The sequence below is a fragment of the Gigantopelta aegis genome, chromosome 3 (genome assembly GCF_016097555.1).
Source record: "Gigantopelta aegis isolate Gae_Host chromosome 3, Gae_host_genome, whole genome shotgun sequence".
Taxonomy (NCBI): Eukaryota; Metazoa; Mollusca; class Gastropoda; order Neomphalida; family Peltospiridae; genus Gigantopelta; species Gigantopelta aegis.
Genome location: NC_054701.1, coordinates 33,302,773 through 33,324,308, shown reverse-complemented (window position 1 = coordinate 33,324,308; position 21,536 = coordinate 33,302,773). Strand labels below are relative to the sequence as shown.

Genomic DNA, 21,536 nt, shown 5'->3' with positions numbered 1-21,536 from the left:
GAAATGTGGGTTTTCTCAGCTATTCTTGGAAGTAGCAGTAATCCTACATGTTACGAATCTCCTAAAGTTTTCCTAAGGACGAGCACTTGATATTGGATCATGGAAGCAATAATCTATTAAATACTTTGCGTAATATATTTTCGACTGCGTTGTACAGAGATATGATTTGTTTTGGTTTAATCTATCTGCCTCACAAATACTCTAAAACTATGATGAAATGCTAATTGTTCTTTACACCATTGATATTACAGAGAGTTGATTCTACCATGTATGTCTATACTATATCTGCTGTTTATATAGAAAGGCTACATGCAAGTATCTTGTATTTACAAAACACTGTTTGTATTTAAATGCAGTAGGTGTCTGTAGATAAGATTTAAAGGATACACTATTAGCAATATGTTTGTAAATTCATTACGGTGATGTATCTAGTACAGTAAACTAGTGAAGTTCCAGTGATCGATTATAACTGTAAACTGATCGGTTTGGCTGTACCGATGTGATGGTAGATTATAAAATTCATAATCGATTTTCGCGGAAAATGTTAACAATAATTGTTCCTACAGTTCAGACGATGGAACTGATGTAAATACGATTCCCAACACGACAGTAACACAGACCGGATAAACTGAACTGCTATCCTCTGTTTTAATTGTGAAGAAATACATTTCTCAGCACTTCTGTTGACCGTGATGCAAACGTTGAACAATAAATTCCGCACTTGACTGACCCAGTTACATCTAGTTGTGTGTACTTTTCTTATACATTCAACAACAAGTTATCGGCGTTTATTGGTTTTAACCAATATTTTACAATGCGGATATTTCTTCTTATATAAGGGGGGAACGGACTAATTCATCATATACTATCATGTGTGATGTGCTTCGTTTTACATCTAAGATTTGTTTACAGAATTGCATGTGTACACGTTCGTGACGATTGACTTAATCCCCACTTTTCACAGTCATCATTTAATACTGTGTAGGTGTCATCTTTCTTTGATTGCAAACCTATAGGAGATAGCTTTACATGTGCAATGTGCGATTAACAATTGGCTCACCAATGGCAACTCTACATATATCTCTATTGACACTTTCTTGAAAGGCTGATATTTCATCAGTGTAGACAAATAATAGATTATTACAATTAGTTGAGTTTTGGAGTTGGGTTTAACCTTGGTGGTGTAAAATGAAGTATTTCTCTCACAAATAACCAGGTGTGTGTGCCGCCTGTTGAACGGAATGGTCTACTCTGTGGTTACAAGACTGTATTTAGCTAAAGTGACGGAAAGTGTAATGCCACCCGATCTGAATTACATTTATAATAGAACTGTTTTTCTGATACCAATTCATAAACAGATGATTACCTGAATAGTCCAGGCATTTGTAATAACAAACTGGTTTGGAGACAGGTACCCCCAAACAAAAACTCCTATATCAATACATATATAAAGATTATATAACGTTACTATAACATATCTGACGTTATTGTTCAGGGATACCTATGGTTTGAAACAGGTGTCAGCATTCTTAAATGTATAACATTTCAAATACTTGCATAGAATATATGTAAACGTCCTATTAAATATATGTGCCCATCCCTTAAAAATATGTTTTTGTCTTCAAGGAACGTAGATTTAGTTAAGAGTTAGTTACCATTAGTTTATGCCTTATACATATCTGATACACGGACTCAAATTATCAAACACACGGGCTATGTGTTACACATCGTCATTTATGCCTACTCTAAGAGATGCACTGTTTCAATCTGTTTTACTGTACACGTAGGCCTACTTTGAAGCTCTAATAACGGGTAAGGAAATTACTAATCTCACCTTTATGTAACATAAGCGCCGCAAAGTAATTTACAAAATACCTACATGTACGGTATAGACATACCAAACATTATTCGAAAAAAGATGTGACGTCATTTTTATCTACTTTTTTTTTTTCAATTTGAACACCACACAACCGCAGCTGGTGAAAAAATACGGACGAGTAATTATACAATGGTCCTTTTACCAGCAAATTTTCGATAATTTTATAAACTTTATTGGAAATAAAACATCACAGTTAATGTTATTTGAGTACAACGTCCTGGGGCATAGCCAGAGAGGAAAAAACGCCGAAGGAAACCCAGACCTGTAAAATAAATATCAGCGTTATGGCGAAAAATTAAATAAATCTGGGGGAAATCCAGACGAGGCGAGCGCCTCGTCTGCCTCATGCTGGCTTCGCCATTGACGTCTTATAAATATATGACCGCCCTTTTATAAATTGATCGACGCGGACAGAAGAAGACAGCGGAGGCGGCTACCATTGCCATTGAAATTATAGAATTTATCTTTGTACACAATATTTTGCACGATGTGAATACGGTACCTGAGAGAAAAAGATCCTTGGGAAGTGCGGTATCGGGTAAGAACAAAGATGAATGTCGGCAAATCAAAAGAGAAGCAGTCACAACGATAGGAAATATAAAACGACCTTGCTTATTGTATAGGTCTTTATTATTATAACCATAATAATAATAATAATAATAATAATAATTATTATTATTATTATTATTATTATTATTATTATTATTATTATTATTATTATTATTATTATTTTATTATTATTATTTTAAATAAAAATTATTATTATTATTATTATTATTATTATTATATTATTTTGACTTAACTTTAAAGACATTTGCGTATACCTGTAGCAGGAGTTAGACTCGGTGATAAGGATTCCACACTTGACATTAAACACGTCACAAACTTTGCAGCTACTTCTATATCAGGTCCAGGGAGGCTGTGCAGATTTCAATGGTTCTACTGATGAAAATAAAGATGACTGCAGCGCTCGTTTGGAATTCCCTTTGTTCAAAAGATTATTCCCTTTTAAAACTGAAACACTTCTCCATCAATGATGTTGTGTTCAACTTTTAACACATGATAACGAAAACTTTCTTTAACGCCGTTGTTTGAAAAATACAATCCTTTCATTTGTTTGTAAATACTCGGCCAACACTTGAATTGTTTTACGTTTAAAAGTTTAAATAACTAAGTTACGTCATACCTCAATATGACGTCACTCATAACAATGTGATGTGACGTCACAATTGACAGCACACAAACCCTAACAATGTGTTATTTCAAGCCTCTGAATCTGCATCTATTACAATAGGTAAGAGTCAATAAAACAATTTAATTGGCAAATAATTATATCGTTGTTACTTTGATAACTTCATTTAATAGAAATATAGAAATTACCTGTACGTGTGTGTGTGTGTGTGATTGCAGACAAGGTTTGCACTCCCATTTCACAATCATTTTTCATGTCCCTGTTATGCTGATATGCCATGAGGCAGGACCCGAAATTTGACCAAGATAGCAGAGACAAAATAATACAGTTCCGTGACCAATTTTTGGGGACAAAGGTTTTAAGGTGTTTTTCATATCTTGAAAGCCTTCTAATTCAAAGTAGCGTCTGCGACCCTCTCAAACGTTTGGGGTAACTCCGCCAGGTGGCAAAATCCAAGATGGCAGCCAACATTATCAGAGCATATGTTTATCAGCTTCTTCTTGTCGTATGAAGACGGGTTTGATGTCAAAATATATGTTTTGGGATTCAAATGTTTTAATAGTACACACTAAAACAATAAGGAATAATAAATGCAATTAGTTCAGATGACAATACATAGTAGTTGCCAAAAGTCACAATTCGTTTCATTTTCATACGGCTGATCTGAAAAAGGTTGCATATGCAGTTGCTGTGTTATTCGTATTTGCATTCTACCTGATTTGGATACAATGGAAATGTAATAAAACTTATCCAATAAATGCATAATACATCAACAGTAAAATAAATCAGGATAACACTGTCCGACTCGGGCTCTGAATCAGTTAAGGGGCGGGACGTAGCCCAGTGGTAAAGTGCTCACTCGATGCGCGGTCGGTCTGGGATCGATCCCCGTCGGTGGGCCCATTGGGCTATTTCTCGTTCCAGCCAGTGCACCACGACTGGTATATTAAAGGCCGCGATATGTACTACACTATCTGCTAATCAAAAAAGAGTAACCCATGAAGTGGCGATAGCGGGTTTGCTCTCTCAATATATGTGTGGTCGTTAACTATATGTCTGATGCCATATAACCGTAAATAAAATGTGATGAGTGCGTCGTTAAGTAAAATATTTCCTTCCTTCTTTTACCTGACATGCTTCTGCAAGGGCGTATCCGCCGCCAATCAGGAACACAACAAGTTGATTGTGTCGTTAGATAATACATTTTCTGAATCAGTTAGTAAATATGACTATTTTTCTTATTCTGCATCATCTACCTCTTAAAGGTATTTCTCCTTCAAGCCAAAGGTATTTAAAACAAAATAATTTGCTTTAAATAACGTTCTGCCATTATAGCATGTTTTCGACTAAAATAGTATTTTTAACAAATAAAATTACATTTTAAATACATGTTATTGCTTAAAATATCAGTGTCTGTATATGCAATGTGTTTCGTATTGTCTTAATGTCTGTAGATAGCCGAAACTACATTTCGCCGTCAATAATGTCGTATATACGGAAATCCCCCATTAAATTATGAAGTAAAAAGAAAATTGAGCTACTACAAACATTATGATGGCAAGAATATAATAGAATAGATGTTTAACGATCACGAAAAATGCATCGGCTATTGGGTATGAAACTATGGTAAATGCAAACATTAACTTAAATAAAAATACAACAGTTAAATTAAAACACAGTGTAAATAACTACAAATATACAATATCACAGATAGATAAAATTAAAATTTGGAATAGAAGTATATTTGGAATAGATATATAATCACGTAGAAATTGTAATACGAGTCCTGGATGTAATCGCAATGATTCCATCACATTTCGTTGTCCAAATATATCTTTTTGTAGTTTCTTTGAGATGATTTAGGATGATCAGAAACATATTCGACATGGAGAAACTGATATTATTAACAATAAACTGTATCTAAACTGTACCTTCGGTTATTAAAAGTTTTTTCTTAATTAAATATATGTTGCAATGGTGGCAAACTTAGGATAGTCCATTTAATATACTAACCAGTAATTCACTAAAGCAATATTAAACTTAAGTTTGTGCTATAGAAGCCATAACATATAGAGCTATTATTAGTCTGCCATTAGCTTGTTCAATGCACTATTTCTGGACAAAATTGATTGCAAAAGAAGACATAATAGTCGCAAAGGTATCCAGCTGTCAAGTGCGTTGTCTTCAGATATATTGTTCCAGTTTCATCTATAGGACAGTGACTATACTGTGTATGCCAGTAAAGGCGCAAAAACACATACCATAGCTTCCGTAAACAGACACGTTTCAATGAACAGACGGATGGCATTAAAAATATTTCAAGAGTAGAACTGTAAGTATTTTACAGAAATATTGTTCAAATTAATTTGAGGTCGAAGCACCGTTAATGCTAAAGGAAACGGATGCTTTGTGTAGCTGCGGTTTTCTATCATGAGGTGCCAGTCACCATCAAGTGAGGAAGGTGGGATATCAAGTTTGACACGTCTGAGCAGAAGGTACACTTGATGGCTCGTCAATTCAACATTGATGTTGTGAGTGTCCTGGTTTAGATGAATGCCAAGTGTTGCCTTTCTTTTGCTCACTGTTAACTTGCAAATCCAGCTTTCAGCTAGGCATTTGTTGTGTTGACCGTATCACTATATATACTATATACTTGTTGAAACAGTCATCATTTTAGCAGGAATAGTGGTGCAAAATGTTTTCAATTACACCCTCAAAGACATGAAGATGTATATCGATCTTGTAACCATCCTTAGAAAAAATGTGTTTTTACAGTTTCCTCTTTATCCCAGTATCATCTACATTGTGTGCGACATGTGGAAATAACAACATCCGTGTATCTAGTATCAAAAATAACAACATCAGTTATACCAGACATTCTAAGTTGGGTATAGATGTATAAAATGTAATATATGTTCATACTAACAGTGGGATTTAACTAATTTGGTTTCACCTACATCAACAGATTAGTTCCAACAGCTATTTCGTACCGAATAAGCAAATAATAAATTGAACGATAAAATAGTTATCATATTCAAAATAGATTATCTGTAAAAGGAAGTCGAACAAGCGAACCTGTGAATCACTGTAAAGTGTTTCATCTGTAGAAGAAATACTATCGAGTCCAGGATCATACATTCTTCCTACTTTTTCTGAATGAGAATTGCTACTACCGTATTGTACAAAGTCTGACTTGACAAACCTGTATAAACATACTTTGATGGACATTTCAGGGCTATCTCTGCCACTGCAAATTTGCCAATTGCGAATTTTCTGAACAGTGGTTAAAAACCTATTAATTTATCAAACACCAATCGTGTAATAATTGATATTATGTTTAGCATTTAAAAAATAATTTGGCGAAATATTCTCATCACCCTGAGCAAGCCCTTTATATAGACTAGTGATGGCAGCAACTTATAAACCATAGTGGTACGTTTAATGGTACGCAGAGTAAGTTTTTGTTCGATCTGCAAATGTCTGTTATTCATTGACGAGTCTTGGTTCTCGCTTTACAGGTCAGATGAACAACAATGTGTTTATCGATGTCGTGACGAGCGATATTCAGACGTGAGCGTTAAGGAAATTAACAGATTTGGTGGAATGGCTGTTATGGTTTGGGGGCGGGAGAATTTCTCATGGCGAAAAAACATCTCTCGTGGTCACCCAGGGCAATCTAACATCCATGAGATATCGGGATCAGGACATCAGACCTCACGTCATTCCACTTATCCATGCACAGGAAATGGCGTGGGGTATCATATTTCAACCGTATACATGCAATTTCCGTCTGTGATAACACAACACAACTTGTCAAATTTTATTCAGTAATGAAGACAACTTAAAAATCTAAGCAATGCAATATAATCATGAATAAAATATTTGAAATATTTACCACCGAAACAAAATTTTCGTTTGCTTTTCCATCAGTATAGTAGCTTTAAATTTAATGGATCGGCGTTTCTGCTGGCGTGTTATTAATCCTCGAGTGTAGTAGGTTCGAAACTTGCCAATTAACACTTGGTGTTTTTAAATTTCGTAAAGTATTTTTAAAATATCCGAAATGGATCTGTTACATAACTTGGCCTAAATAGTTATATAAATGGATTGAACATGGAAAGAGTTTCGAGTATGGGAATGTCACATACATGTACTTTTGAATATTTCTGTTTAGTTTTGTTATCTCTGAAAGGTGGGTGGTAAATAAATATATTTTCGCATATGAACAGAATAAACATTATATAAAATATAATGTAAATATATTGTCACGTGCATATACACATTACAGGGCCAGAGGACACTTGGTATAAACGCAATCGTACCCGGTAAACCAACACTAGGTCAAATTAAATCACAGTAATTAGATTATACGGACTAGAGAAAACAACTCTTTATGACAGCAATTTCTGCCACATAACTTACCAATGGCTGACATTATAGTATTCAGTGCTTGATTTAAAACTACCACCAATGAGATGGTGACATGCATTCGATATATATATATATATAAGATAACGATATATAGCTGAAATACGCAAAATATTTTATTAATTGTATATATTTTGTGATTTTTACTGAATATATTATTTGCAGTGCGTACAGGGAGCATGACGACGAATGTACAGTTTGGGAAACTTAACACCATGACATCCAATAATACGAAAGCCCTTGAGACTGGTGAAGACAGAAATTCGTCGGATTCACGAAGCATTGTCTGTGGTGAAGACGTCAAAGAAGAGAGAAACGTTGACGAAGAATCAAACCAAGCAGCGTCACAGGATATGTCAAAACTAAGACATAGTAACGAATATGTATCTACAGCAAAGGACAATGAACTCGAAAATATTGAAAACTTCAAGTCATTAAATACTGAGCCGGGTAGAGAGGTCAACAGTGAAAGTCTGAATAACTCTGAAAAAGGAGAATCATTCGGTAAGCGTTCAAAGTATCATTTGTTAACACAAATGCATAACGTATATTAGTGGGTTTTATTTTGCAGATAGAGAAGTACTGTAGGAAATGTCTCTGTGGTAACCACAACAGCGAAATATTTTATCTTTATAGTTTGTGTCTATGATACTGTTTAATATTGCTACGTTGATGACATAGATGGGTATGCTATTTGATACGGATGTCGAATCATTATATTCTGTTAATGATAGGCTACAAGTTAGTCCAAGCTCCAAAATCCATTTTTCAGGTTTACCTGATATGGAAGCTGCAGAAGGTTTCGATGCATTGTGGAATGCAATGTCATCACCTGAAACTATTCAGGGTGGGGTACTAAATATTTACCTCGGCATGTTAAGGTGTTTTGGGTAAAAATATAGTTATTTTAATCACATGCATCAGAGTATTCTGTAATCTAAACTGATTAAACTCGTAAACAGAAATAATGTAAATAAATAATAAATAAAACCAACCATGTGATACAAATTCAAAGCATAAAAATCTTTAAAATAGCATTCCAGGGACCACATAACCCCAACACGTAATTTCGCTCCCCTTCCCCACCCCAGTTGCTATTAGTAATTGCGATCAATAACAAACTACCATTAGTAGCATCACCTCCTACATAATGACACGGGTATCATTGTAATCAATGTCTAAAATTAGTAGGGATTCGGTGGCATCGTTGTTAGGCCACCGGTATACAGGCTGGTACTGGTTCGGATCCCAGTCGAGGCATGGGATTTTTTATTCAGATATTGACTCCAAACCCTGAGTGAGTGTTCCGCAAGGCTCAATGGGTAGGTGTAAACCACTTGCACCGACCAGTGATCCATAACTGATTCAACAAAGGCGATGGTTTGTGCTATCCTGCCTGTGGGAAGCGAAACTAAAAGATCCTTTGATGTCTGTCGTAAACGAGTAGCCTATATGGCGACAGTGGGTTTCCTCTAAAAAACAGTGTCGGAATGACCATATGTTTGACGTCCAATAGCCGATGATAAGATAAGCTATACTAGACTATAACATCATATATCATTACAATAAATAATGTATTATAATTATAGAGAAATAGCATCGAAATATCTACAATAATCCTTTAAGACAGATTCAGGCATGCTTGAAAGATTTAATTCCAATGAAGTACGGGAGTCCAGTCAATTTATCTATGTTGGAGAGTCAGGAAGGTTTGTACATTGAATCTGATGTAAAATATGTGTAGATGTCAGATCTGCAACTCTTACTTGCCTGCGCATGTACGTTCACTTGTAATTTGCATACTTTTAACGGTACGTCAAAGTTAGCCCTTTGTTCAATCTGTTATGGAGATGGCGAGTCAGGTTGTAGGCACTCATGGTCGCCCAATGTGTCCACGAATGGTTAGCAATTGGTTGGGGAAATTCAACGTAAGGCCACGACGTCCCTACATTGTTCCGCAACTTACGCCCAGGCGATGTCAAAGTCGATTGCAATGGCTGCGTGCACATGCACCATATCGGTTTCACTTGGCCCACTGGAGACGTGTGTTATTCATTGACGAGTCTCAGTTCTCCAAGCAGAGTCACAGGATATGACAAAACTAAGACATTCTAACGAACATGTATCTACATCTGACATGTCAGCAAAGGACAATGAATTCGTAAATATTGAAAACCTCAAGTCATCAAATACTGAGCCTGGTAGAGAGTTCAATAGTGAAAGTCCAAGTAGCTCTGAAAAAACAGAATCATTCGGTAAGAGTTCAAAGTATAATATCATTTGTTAACACAAATGCATAACGTATATTAGTGGGTTTTATTTTGCAGATAGAGAAGTACTTTAGGTAATGTCTCTGTTGTGACCACAACAACGAAATATTTTATCTTTATAGTTTGAATTTATGTTGCTGTTTAGCATTGCTACGTTGATCTCATAGATGTGTATGCTATTTGATACGATATCGAATCATTATATTCTGTTAAAACTAGGCTACAAATTAGTCCAAGCTCCAAAACCCTATTTTGAGGTATACCTGACATGGAAAGATGCAGGTTTTGATGCATTATATATATATATATATATATATATATATATATATATATATATATATATATATATATATATATATATATGATAAAAAAAAACAAGTGTACAGTATATATGTATTTTAAAAAACAATTTAAAGAAATAATTATCCTTTTACATGTTTCAATCTTTACTTATCTTCAGAAAGGAACTAAATAACTGCTAAATATGACGTCATACATATTATGACGTTACTGTAGTAGAAGGGGATTGATTTAATTACGTCATTGTTGCTTTTATCTAACGAAGAGCATTAAGAAGTGGACAAAACTTTCTAATAAAATACATTTCCTTTGTTTTTCTTTTCATTTCATCATTGGTATCTATGTGATAAAATGGGAAAATGGTGAATTTAATATCTTTTTGTGCCTCACATGTATTTAAATGTGAACTCAAGGGTATGCATCGTGTTTCAGGTTGTTTTATTTGCTGTTTGTGTACGCGTACTCTGGCTCTCAGCTGAGTGGTATGACCAATGTATTGTTTTTTGCAACCTTGGCATTAATTATATAAATAACATTGTTAACCGAACAATCCATATCCCTGTGTACCCAAAATAAACCTTTGTGGTTGAATTCTATATATGTGCCTTCTAAAATATGTTTGCATGTACCACAGTTACTTCGGTTACACTTTTTGACACTGCATTTATGTTCTACTGTTGTAGATTCATATATTGGGACAGTATACACTCAAAAATTACTGTAATAGCATCGAAATATATATATATATATATATATATATATATATATATCAATCATCATCATCATCATCATCATAATAATCATCACCTAAAACTATTCAGTGTAGGGTACTAAATTTTTACCTTGGCATGTTACTTGTTTTGACTATCATTGTTTAGGTATTGTGGGTAAAAGTATAGCTATTTTAATCAAATGCATCAGAGTATTCTGTAATCTAAACTGATTAAAAGACATAAACAGAAATAATATAAATAATTAATTAATTAAACCAACCATGTGATACAAATTCAAAGCATACAAAACTGCAAAATTGCATTCCAGGGACCACATAACCCAAAACGTAATTCTCCCCCCCCCCCCCCCAACCCCACCCCCCTTACAGTTGCTATTAATTTCAATAACAAAATGACCTAAACACCATCAGTAGCATCACCTCCTAATTATTAACAAGGGTACCATTGTAATTAATGTCTAACATTAATAGGGCTTCGATGCTATTACAGTAATTTTTGAGTGTATACTGTCCCAATTGCCTTAATGTCCACGAAAGTCTGTCTTCTGCTGATGATTTTGCCATTTTTACCTGTATTGTGGTTGGAATATAGCTCAGAAGTAGAGTATTTGCTCCAGGTGTAATGGGTCATAAGATCCATTGCCCTTTCTAGACCTGTCATTTGTTATACCAATGTCACAAAATAATATTAAAATTGATGTTCATGGTGCTTTCATTCCTATTTTTTGGTAAATAATTTATACAAAATACTATCTCGGCCACGTTTCAAATAACTTTGTGTTAGATGTCAAGAGAAAACATACTTCAGAAACGTGCTGGGATTTGTCTGTTTTATTATCTTAGTTCAGTTATAACCATATCAAACAGAGAAGACAAAATAAATCAAGAAACATGTTTTAACGTCAAATATAATGGAAACAAGGTAATGTACGCAAAATCTTGTGGCTGCCATTGTGGATTATGCGGCCAAAATAGGCAATGTACGGTTGATACAATATTAACTTTTACCTTTTAACACAACTAAATGACAAAATTAGACATCACATTTCATATGCAAATTATATTTCCATGTTTAAAGAAACAGAATGCATATGGTCACTATATATATATATATATATATATATATATATATATATATATATATATATATATATATATATATATATATATATATACTTGTTGAAACAGTCATCATTTTAACAGAAAGTGTGGTGCAAAGTGTTACACTTTGAAATTTTTTGCATCAGATCCAGTGCATATAGGAAGATGCATATCGATCCCTAGAATACAAATGTGTTTTTACAGTTTCCTCTTTATCCCAGTATCATTATCTACATTATGTGCAACATGTGGTAATAACAACATCTGTGTATCTAGTAACAAAATTAACAACATCAGTTATACCAGACATTCTAAGTTGGGTATAGATGTATAAAATGTGATATATGTTTGTGCTGACAATGAGATTTAACTAATTTGGTGTCACTTACATCAACAGATATTTCGTACTAAATAAGCAAATAATAAACTGAACGATAAAATTGTTATCATATTCAAAATAGATTATCTGTAAAAGAAAGTCAAACAAACGAACCCGTGAATCACTGTAAAGTGTTTCATCTGTAGAAAGAATACCACCCGAGTCCAGGATCATACATTCTTCCTACTCTTTCAGAATGAGGATTGCTACTACCGTATTGTACAAAGTATGATTTGACAAACTTGCATAAACCTAGTTCGATGGACTTTTCAGGGCTATTTTTGCCACTCCACTCACCAAATTCGCCAATTGCGAATTTTCTGAACAGCTGGGAAACAAAAAATTAATATGGCGAAAAACAGTTGTCTAATAATTGATATTGTGTTGACAAATGACTATAAGTTTAGCATTTTTAAGAAAATTCGGCGAAATATTTAAGAGTGGTGACGACACCAACCATCGTCAGCAGAATGGTTATACCAGGTGTTTGTGAAAGATGCGCATATTCTGCGGCTACCCCACTGCTGGCACCCGTCAGGAGCACAGTCTACAGTTGTAAAATATGTTGTTAAAATCCGCGATGAAACAAATATGCACACTATATTAATTATTATGTGAACGTTCAAACTAGACTATCATCATATATCATTACAATAAATAATGTATAATAATTATCGAGAAATAGCATCGAAATATCTACAATAATCCTTTAAGACAGATTCGGGTATGCTTGAAAGATTTAATTCCATTGAAGCATCTAGTATGGGAGTCAGGTCCATTTATCTATGCCGGAGAGTCAGGAAGGTTTGAACATTCATTCTTTTGTAAAAATACACTTAGATGTCAGATCTGAAACACTTACGTAACTAAACATGTACGTTAATTGTGAATTTGCATACGTTTAATGGTACGTCAAAGTCAGTTTTTGTTCGATCTGCTAAGGAGACGGCGAGTCAGGTTGTAAGCACTCATGGTCGCCCAGTGTTTCCACGAACGGTTAGGAATTGGTTGGGAGAGTTCAACGTAACGTCACGACGTCCCTACGTTGGTCCGCAACTTACACCCAGGCGACGTCAAAACCGAATGCAATGGCTGCGTGCACATGCACCACATCGGTTTCACTTGGCCCACTGGAGACGTGTATTATTCATTGACGAGTCTCAGTTCTCGCTTTACAGGTTAGATGGATGAAAAGGAATACATCGACAGTCTTTACCATCACAAATTTCGTCCAAAATAATAAGGTTCCCATTATTTGATTTTAGTATCCCCCACCCTAGTTTCCTTCAGGGGATGGGTACAAATGATAAAATAATGATAAAGCTTCTGCAGCTCGCCATGTCAGGTCCAACTAGAAAGAGCGTACATGCAGAATCTGGAGCTTTGATTAAATGTTAGTATTCTGCATAAAATTAAAGTGCACTTATAACATTTTGAAAACATGTGCAGGATACACCGATAAGGCAAATCCAAACGCACTCGGTATTAAACTGCATGGAACTACCTAGCCCGAGTACTCTGACTGTAAGAGAGCTAGACGGACATTTGGACATAAACACGCTCTCATTACAGTCAGAGACCAACCTATGTCTTTTTTTGGCAATTCCTGACTACCAAACGGTAGGCAACGAGTCCCGCTCTAATACCACAACAATCCTATGTTTGACGTCAAATACCTTTACATCAATCATTTTCGAGTTAAGTGATACCAAAAAATCCACATATTAATCACTAATGCACATACTACAGAAACAAACCCGACAGCACCCACATTCAGCTACGCTTCGTGACACTCCGTCGCAACAATTACAAAGTTCGGCGATCTATTTCGAGACTGGGCGATTCCGCCTTGTGCAGCAGTTACAGGGGTCGTCTCATAAGAGGAGGCAGTACGTAGCACATACTTTTGCCGTATCCTGTCGATAACACCCCAAATGTATCCTTCAAATTCAAAATGGAATCAATAATGTGTAATTGTTTTGGTTTAATGACGTAATGAAATCCAAATTCATCCAAAACGGCATTAGCCAACTCTTCCATGTTGTAACTTCGCTTGATATGAGACGGCTCCTGTAACTGCTGCACAAGGCGGAATCGCCCAGTGCGCGATCACGTGGTCTACGTCTCGAAATAGATCGCCGAGCTTTGCAATTGTTGCGACGGAGTGTCACGAAGCGTAGCTGAATGTGGGTGCTGTCGGGTTTCTTTCTGTAGTATGTGCATTAGTGATTAATATGTGGATTTTTTGGTATCACTTAACTCGAAAATGATTGATGTAAAGGTATTTGACGTCAAACATAGGATTGTTGTGGTATTAGAGCGGGACTCGTTGCCTACCGTTTGGTAGTCAGGAATTGCCAAAAAAAGACATAGGTTGGTCTCTGACTGTAATGAGAGCGTGTTTATGTCCAAATGTCCGTCTAGCTCTCTTACAGTCAGAGTACTCGGGCTAGGAACTACCATGTGTGAAATTCTAAGTTATTACTAAAAGGATTATGACATTTCCCTATATTTGTGTTTTATGTGACCGTTAAGCCCACGGAAACAACCGGTAATGTCACATTTTTATTAAGGTGATATTTTTGTTAATTTTAACATTTACAACTCGTGGAATATTAATGCCTAAGAAAGCATATTTACCAACTGTTTTAATGGCTTACCACAATTATAGGTTTCTAATTTAGTGTGTCATTGTAACTTTGATATACACGACCGCTATAATACTGACTTTCTGTTTGGACATGATAGGTTACTCAACACATTTTTATAGGCCTATCCGGTGGAACTTTCAAGCAGAGATAATCACACGAAGTCCTTTAACCACGTAAAACCACGGGCGTTCGGGTCCTGGTCTGCGGTTATAGGTGTATGATTAGTACCAGTCGATAGAACACCAATGCGCGTAACACTATGTAGCTGTTGTTCATGTAACACTACTAACAGGCAAATCATAAAGGGGTCCAAATGCCCAAGCTCTGGGTTTTGTGCAAAGTTCAAACGTTCTGCGTTGCATACTTGTTCTACTATTCAATTTTCAAACATGGATGTTTTTTTGTGAATCACCCAACGCACGCGCGCACGCACACATAGAAAGAAATATGTGTTGTATTTTACGTCGCTCACTTTGTAATCACGGTTATATTATATGACGTGGGACACCAACAGAGATATGCATGCATGCTTTTCCAGTCATCTTCATTTTGGTAACAATTTGCCTCTTACTTTACAGACAACACCAAGAGATCTACACAGAATCCACAGTTAGAAAATAATAATAATGAAAAATGTCGCCAGTACAAATCTGAAAACAAACCAGTGCCAGAAGAAAATAAAGGACAAAACATCGCGGACAGCCTCGTGGAACGACAAGCAGATGGTAGGAACCCAATATCAGAATTCGAATTTTATAATACTATGAAATTTTTTTTTTTTCCAGTTGCGTTTTAAAAAATGCTAAACTCTTTCTCATTTTTAAAAATATATTATATATTTCCATTTTAATACAAACATTAATAATATACGGTGGAAGCTAATGTTGTTTTAGTTTATGACCTACCGTTTGAAAAAATGTATCATGTTCATACATTTTATGTTTTCTTATATTTTGTTAGTGTTTTTATGGGCAGGTGCTGATCTTTCATTTCTACATTTCTTTCAGAGACTGAAAATTAAAATGATGAAATACAACCATGTTTGACAAATAAAATATCCACCGATGAAATTTCAGCAAATGAGATGGAGATGTCCGACAAGCAATTTTTGATCACATCTGGTTTGAATGTTCAACTGTTAAATCAAGACATAAAATCCACTCCGAGCAACACATTAGTAAATGAGGGCTACAATTCTTAAAAAGATATATCATTTTAAATTTAATTACAGATGAGCATACTTTGTTAGGCTGATAAAAAGATAATACATTTTATTACACACCAGTGTAAGATATTACTCATGTCATAACAATTACTCAATATCTAACTAGTGTAATATTAGCACGCGCAGACTGGCGGGGTAATTTTTTAATTGGAATGACGTCGATATTGGAATGACGTCAGTTTGCATCTCCCTGCAATAAGATAAACTGGGTGCATGACGCGTTCTTTTCCCGAACGCTAGAAAACATTTCAGTGCAAAACTGCTGTTGAAAATGTTTTGTTCAGACACTATTAACGTATCTAACCGTGTTTGTACAAAATAGTATAATTTAAAAGTATATCATTACGAAATACGGCCAGTAATGGAAATTGCGATAAGATAGGCCGTTATATTTGGACCCACTGTGTACAAAGCCAAAACGATGTCGACATGCTACTTTTTGACGGCCTTAGGTATAAAATGTCATTGTCACATATAGTCAATCCCATTAACTCAGCTCAATCTTTGCTGGTCTGATCTACAATTCAGTCATTATTGTGAATTTAAAAACATTAACTAACAATTATTAATGCAAGCTTCGCGCCAAAATCTAAACTGTACATTGATGACGTCGCGTTTCTCACTATGACGTCGTATATGTTTACGTGTGACGTAGATCACTTGCTGACCCAGTTTGTTGAAAAATAACCTGTAGCAGATCTCGACATCTGTTTACTTCTGCGATGTGGCTTGTTTGTAATAAATAAAATACTAAACGAGCTTGCCTGTCATACCATTTTTATGACAGCCAAGCTCGTTTAGTATTCTATATTTATCACCCACCTGAGAGAGAGAGAGAGAGAGAGAGAGAGAGAGAGAGAGAGAGAGAGAGAGAGAGAGAGAGAGAGCACAATGTAATAACAGTTCCGTTCGTCATATTCAGTGGCGGATCCAGAAAATCCATTTTGGGGGGCCCAATGAGATTTCTGAAAAACACTATCGTGAAATCAGCTCTTTGGTTATGTTGATGTCACTGACCCCAGACGGTCAAGTAGACAGAACCCACATACACAAGCACAGCAGACTTCAAAATATAAAAGCATACTGGCCTGTAAACGGCGTTGTCTGCTCAATATAGAACTTGGAATTATCTTGATAGGGATCAAGGAAAGTAGACCAGTTTTATTTTAATGTGGCGCAGCATTGTATTAATATACCTAATTTTGAATTTGAATGATATCAGTTTTCCAATGATGTCACATGACATCGCCTTACAATAGCAATAAACTGGGTACATGGCGTTTCCGTTTTCAGAACGCTGGAACATTCCAGTGCAAAATTGCTATTGGAATGTTTTTGTTTGAGAATTACTAAAGCACCTGGGTGTTTGAGGAAAATCTTGTAAAATACTATTTACGAAATATGGATTTGAGCTGAAATTACTGTAAGATATGTAATATTTAGGCATATTATGTATTTTCTTAATGAATTTGGCTTTGCAATCTAACGAAAAAAAACCCATTTCTAACAGATTCCGTGTTGTCTGTTGATATCGATACTAATATTAGTTTTTATTTTAATCAATCGGTGCATTTTAAATATTTCAAAATAATTTATAAAACGCATTTTGTCAAATAAAATGACGTGGGGGTTTTTTTTGCTTGGTTTTTTTTTTTTCATTTCGCTACTATTACGAGTTATTTGTAAGTTCGCTGAAGTAGACTTCTATGTTAAACGGATACTCCATTAACATCAGCTGATGTATTCATGTGCCAGAAAAATGAGGTAATGGCGTCGTAAATGTTTATATTTTCAAGAGATACAACAAATTCCACGGTAATTGTCGGTGGGTGATAAACAGAATACTAAATTCGTAGCCGTTTGATGTGATTTATCTTACAACTCGTGCCCTAAAAACCCCAAAAACATTTTAAGCAACTCGTTGTAAGATAAATGGTATCAAACACATTTACTATCCTCTATATGTCTGCCTGAAACAGATGTATCAAATATTGCTTCTATGTCGTAGCGACAAATGTTGCTAGAAAGAATGAATGAATGAATGTTTAACGACACCCCAGCACGAAAAATACATCGGCTATTGGGTGTCAAACTATGGTAATGCACATAAATAAAGTGATGATCAACATCAATATAAAAATTCAAGGTTTAAACAAAAACAGTGTAAAGAACTGTGCCAAAAATACAAATACAAATATCACAGAATTTTACGGACACCGAATTTTACTCTAAACTTCAATTTGTGCTGTATTGGCCATTCTCAAAGAGAATGTTACACCCCTGCACCACGGTGAGGTTACAGCACGCGCAGGGGTAGAAAGAATGAAGAAACCTTTTTCTTGTATCAACCAGAACATAACCAAACAAAACCTACCGAATTTTGGTCAAAACGTATTATGTATACGTTGTATTTAATGTATTTTAATCACTTAGTAACATTATAAATTTACAATGTAGTACAGTACGATTACGCTGTATTTTTGTATATTGAAACAATGTTTTATATTCAATGTTAGATTGTTTAATAATCTGGTCTTTATTGTAATTTAACAAAATTGCTAAGAAATGTATTTAGGCCTGTGCACTATTATTATTATTATTATTATTATTATTATTATTACCTTTTTATACTTGAAATGTGACTTTGTACAATTTCAACATGTTTAGTTAGTTGTCTAATGTCTGTTCTCACGTCAATTTTGTTATGCATTAATATGCTAATTTTAGACTACGTTTGCATCTACTACAGATCCTCAGGGGCAGTGAAAAGGTAGATTCAGCTGCCAAGTCTGCTTTGGATTTGCCTCATGCCAGGGTTGGTGTGCCTAATACTGATTTTACATATAGTATCAACCAATTTATCTTTTTCACTTGGCAACATGATTGGGACGGTGTGGTTGCGAACTTGTAAGCTTCATGCCATCAAGCCAGTCTTGGGAGAGTGGCAGTCCTGCTATAGGCAGTACAGGAAGGATGAAATAGTCTTGTGTCGTGCTCGCATCGGCCATACTTACTTGACCCATTCATTTATCTTGAAGAAAGATCCTCCACCTCGGTGTGTGCACTGTCAGTGTATTCCGATAATACGCCACATTTTGGTGGAGTGTAAGTATCTGAATGAAACTCGAAAATATATATTTCGTCAAAGAAATGTGATGGAATCATTTCGATTTCCTCCAGAATTTTTATTACAATTTGTACGTGATACTGACTTTTACTCTACATTTTAATTTGATCTATCTGTGATATTTGTATTTTTGCAAAGTTCTTTACATTGTGTTTATATTGTACTCTTGAATTGTTATATTGATGTTGATTATCACTTCATGTTTTGAATTACCATAGTTTGACACCCAGTAGCCGATGTATTTTTCGTGCTGGGGTGTCGTTAAACATCCATTCATTCATTCATTCATTCATTCATTTTAATTCTACTAAAGATCCTGAATATAATTATAAAATGATATTACAGTGAAACCCCTCTAAACCGGACACCCAGTTGAGTTTCTACTTCTCCGGCGTGTGTGCCTTTCTTGTCAATAACGTTGCAGGCGCGTGTGCATAGAGAGTGGAGTTTCGGGGTTCAAAATTACCTCCCCAGAAAATAAAGTTCCACTTGCCAGTACAGACAACCCTGCATGATTTCGTACACACGCGACTGTGTAATCTATTTTACCCATTTACAAAACCTAATTTGCCTTAACATGTTACATCAGACACTGTGCTGTGTGACTTCCTAGAATGAGCCCACCATATTACCAGGTAACACTAAAAATATCAATGCATAAGACTGGGTTTTAACAGGTGAATAGGACACTATGCCCAAAGTTTTGTTTTTATAGACCTATTTATCCAGCACAGTGCACAAGCTGGCTAATTCAGTCCAGTGGGCAAGAATAGTATTTCTGTCATTGGTGTAAAGGGAATTTAGGTCCGGTAGGAATACAAGTCATAGAAAAGGAACCCATAAAAAAAATAAACCAAGTATGAACGTCCGGGCAAGACTATGCTTTCTAAAAAAATGGGGGTCCGATAGGATTACTCTTCCTAGGAACCGATGCCCGTATGACCTCGGTCCCATCTCGCCACGCCAGTGAGAATACATGTTTTGTTTTGTTTGTTTGGAGTGTTTTCTTTTTTCCATGCAGATCTACAAACATTTAGATGTGAATTTGAGTTCTGTGTATGATGCTTGGTGGTGGGTTTTGTTTATACATGTATTATTTAAATAGCTATTATAATATGTTATGATATACTGAACACAATTAATTAAGTGGCAGTAGACTGTTGGGTAATTACTTGCATATTATTTAAGCGATGATATCTAAACATTATTTTAGGAATATTTTATCCGTGATACACCCAAAACTTGCAGTCTGTACTGCTAATTAATGACTATAAATCAACTTTCGACACGTCGCCTCCTTCAGAAATAAGGTGATTGGGATGTATTATTTTAACCGTTCTCAGTAAGATTGTTTTCTTTTTCCACTGAATTATTTAATTTCTACTTGTGTATTGTCATGGTAAGTGAATATACAAATGTCAAGCTTAATCTACCCAGAGGCAATTAGATGCATTCCAGAGGCATACATTTTTTTAATTGATACACAGTAAAGATGTCGGGACTAAATGGGTACTAATATTACTGAAGGTGTGAAGATCGGTTATTTGCTGCACCTTGTCGCTGTTTTTCATTTCAACTTATTTCCGTGCGTATATCCAATTAAGGTTCAAGCAAGCCTTCTTGGGCACACACCTCAGCTATATGTCCAGGACAGAGGGTTAATGGTTAGTGGAAGAGAAGAGGGTGTAGTGGCCATTAAAACTCGCTGGGAGCCGGAACCGGGCTGCGAACCCTGTACCTACCAGCCTTATGTCCAGTGGCTTAACCAGGACACCACCGGGGTCGGTCACTGTTGTTAAAATATCCCTTTTCTATAGTAGTAAACATTTACAGTGACCGCTCAATGCAGGTTTTTAGCGATCTCGGATCCGATTTACAATTAGGTGGCCTCTGGCTGCTGAAGGCAGGTGACCGCTGATTACAGGTGGCCGCTAGAATAGGTTTCACTATACGTAAATGCAGTTCATAAAACAAACGAATATACACTTCACTATTTATAAATAAAGGGTTATTCAAGAGATTTACATTAAAACCCCCAAAAGTACCTAGTTTTTTGTGAAAAGCAAGACGCAGTACACCCTCCGTTCAATTAACAGTACACTACTAAATAATATAAATGCAATGCGCGGTACACATTTGTTTGGGGTTTTAGACAAATATTTATAAAACTACAAAATCTTGTATAGTACAACTTACACAATATATTTAAGATAAAAATAAAAAAAAGAACAATTTCAAAATAATCGTAGTA

The 21,536-nt window shown here is 35.4% G+C and overlaps 1 protein-coding gene across 2 annotated transcripts in view; it reads left to right on the top strand.

The window, feature by feature from the left end:
- LOC121367911 overlaps window positions 1-18,243 on the top strand; it is a 128,650-nt gene extending 110,407 nt beyond the window's left edge. For both annotated transcript variants that reach the window (XM_041492362.1, XM_041492361.1), the window contains 3 exons: window positions 7,665-8,003; window positions 15,512-15,658; window positions 15,941-18,243. In XM_041492362.1, coding sequence (XP_041348296.1) covers window positions 7,665-8,003; window positions 15,512-15,658; window positions 15,941-15,954 — 500 coding nt within the window. In that variant the 3' untranslated portion in view covers window positions 15,955-18,243. The remainder of the gene's footprint in view (window positions 1-7,664; window positions 8,004-15,511; window positions 15,659-15,940) is intronic.
- The last annotated feature ends 3,293 nt before the right edge of the window (window positions 18,244-21,536 follow it).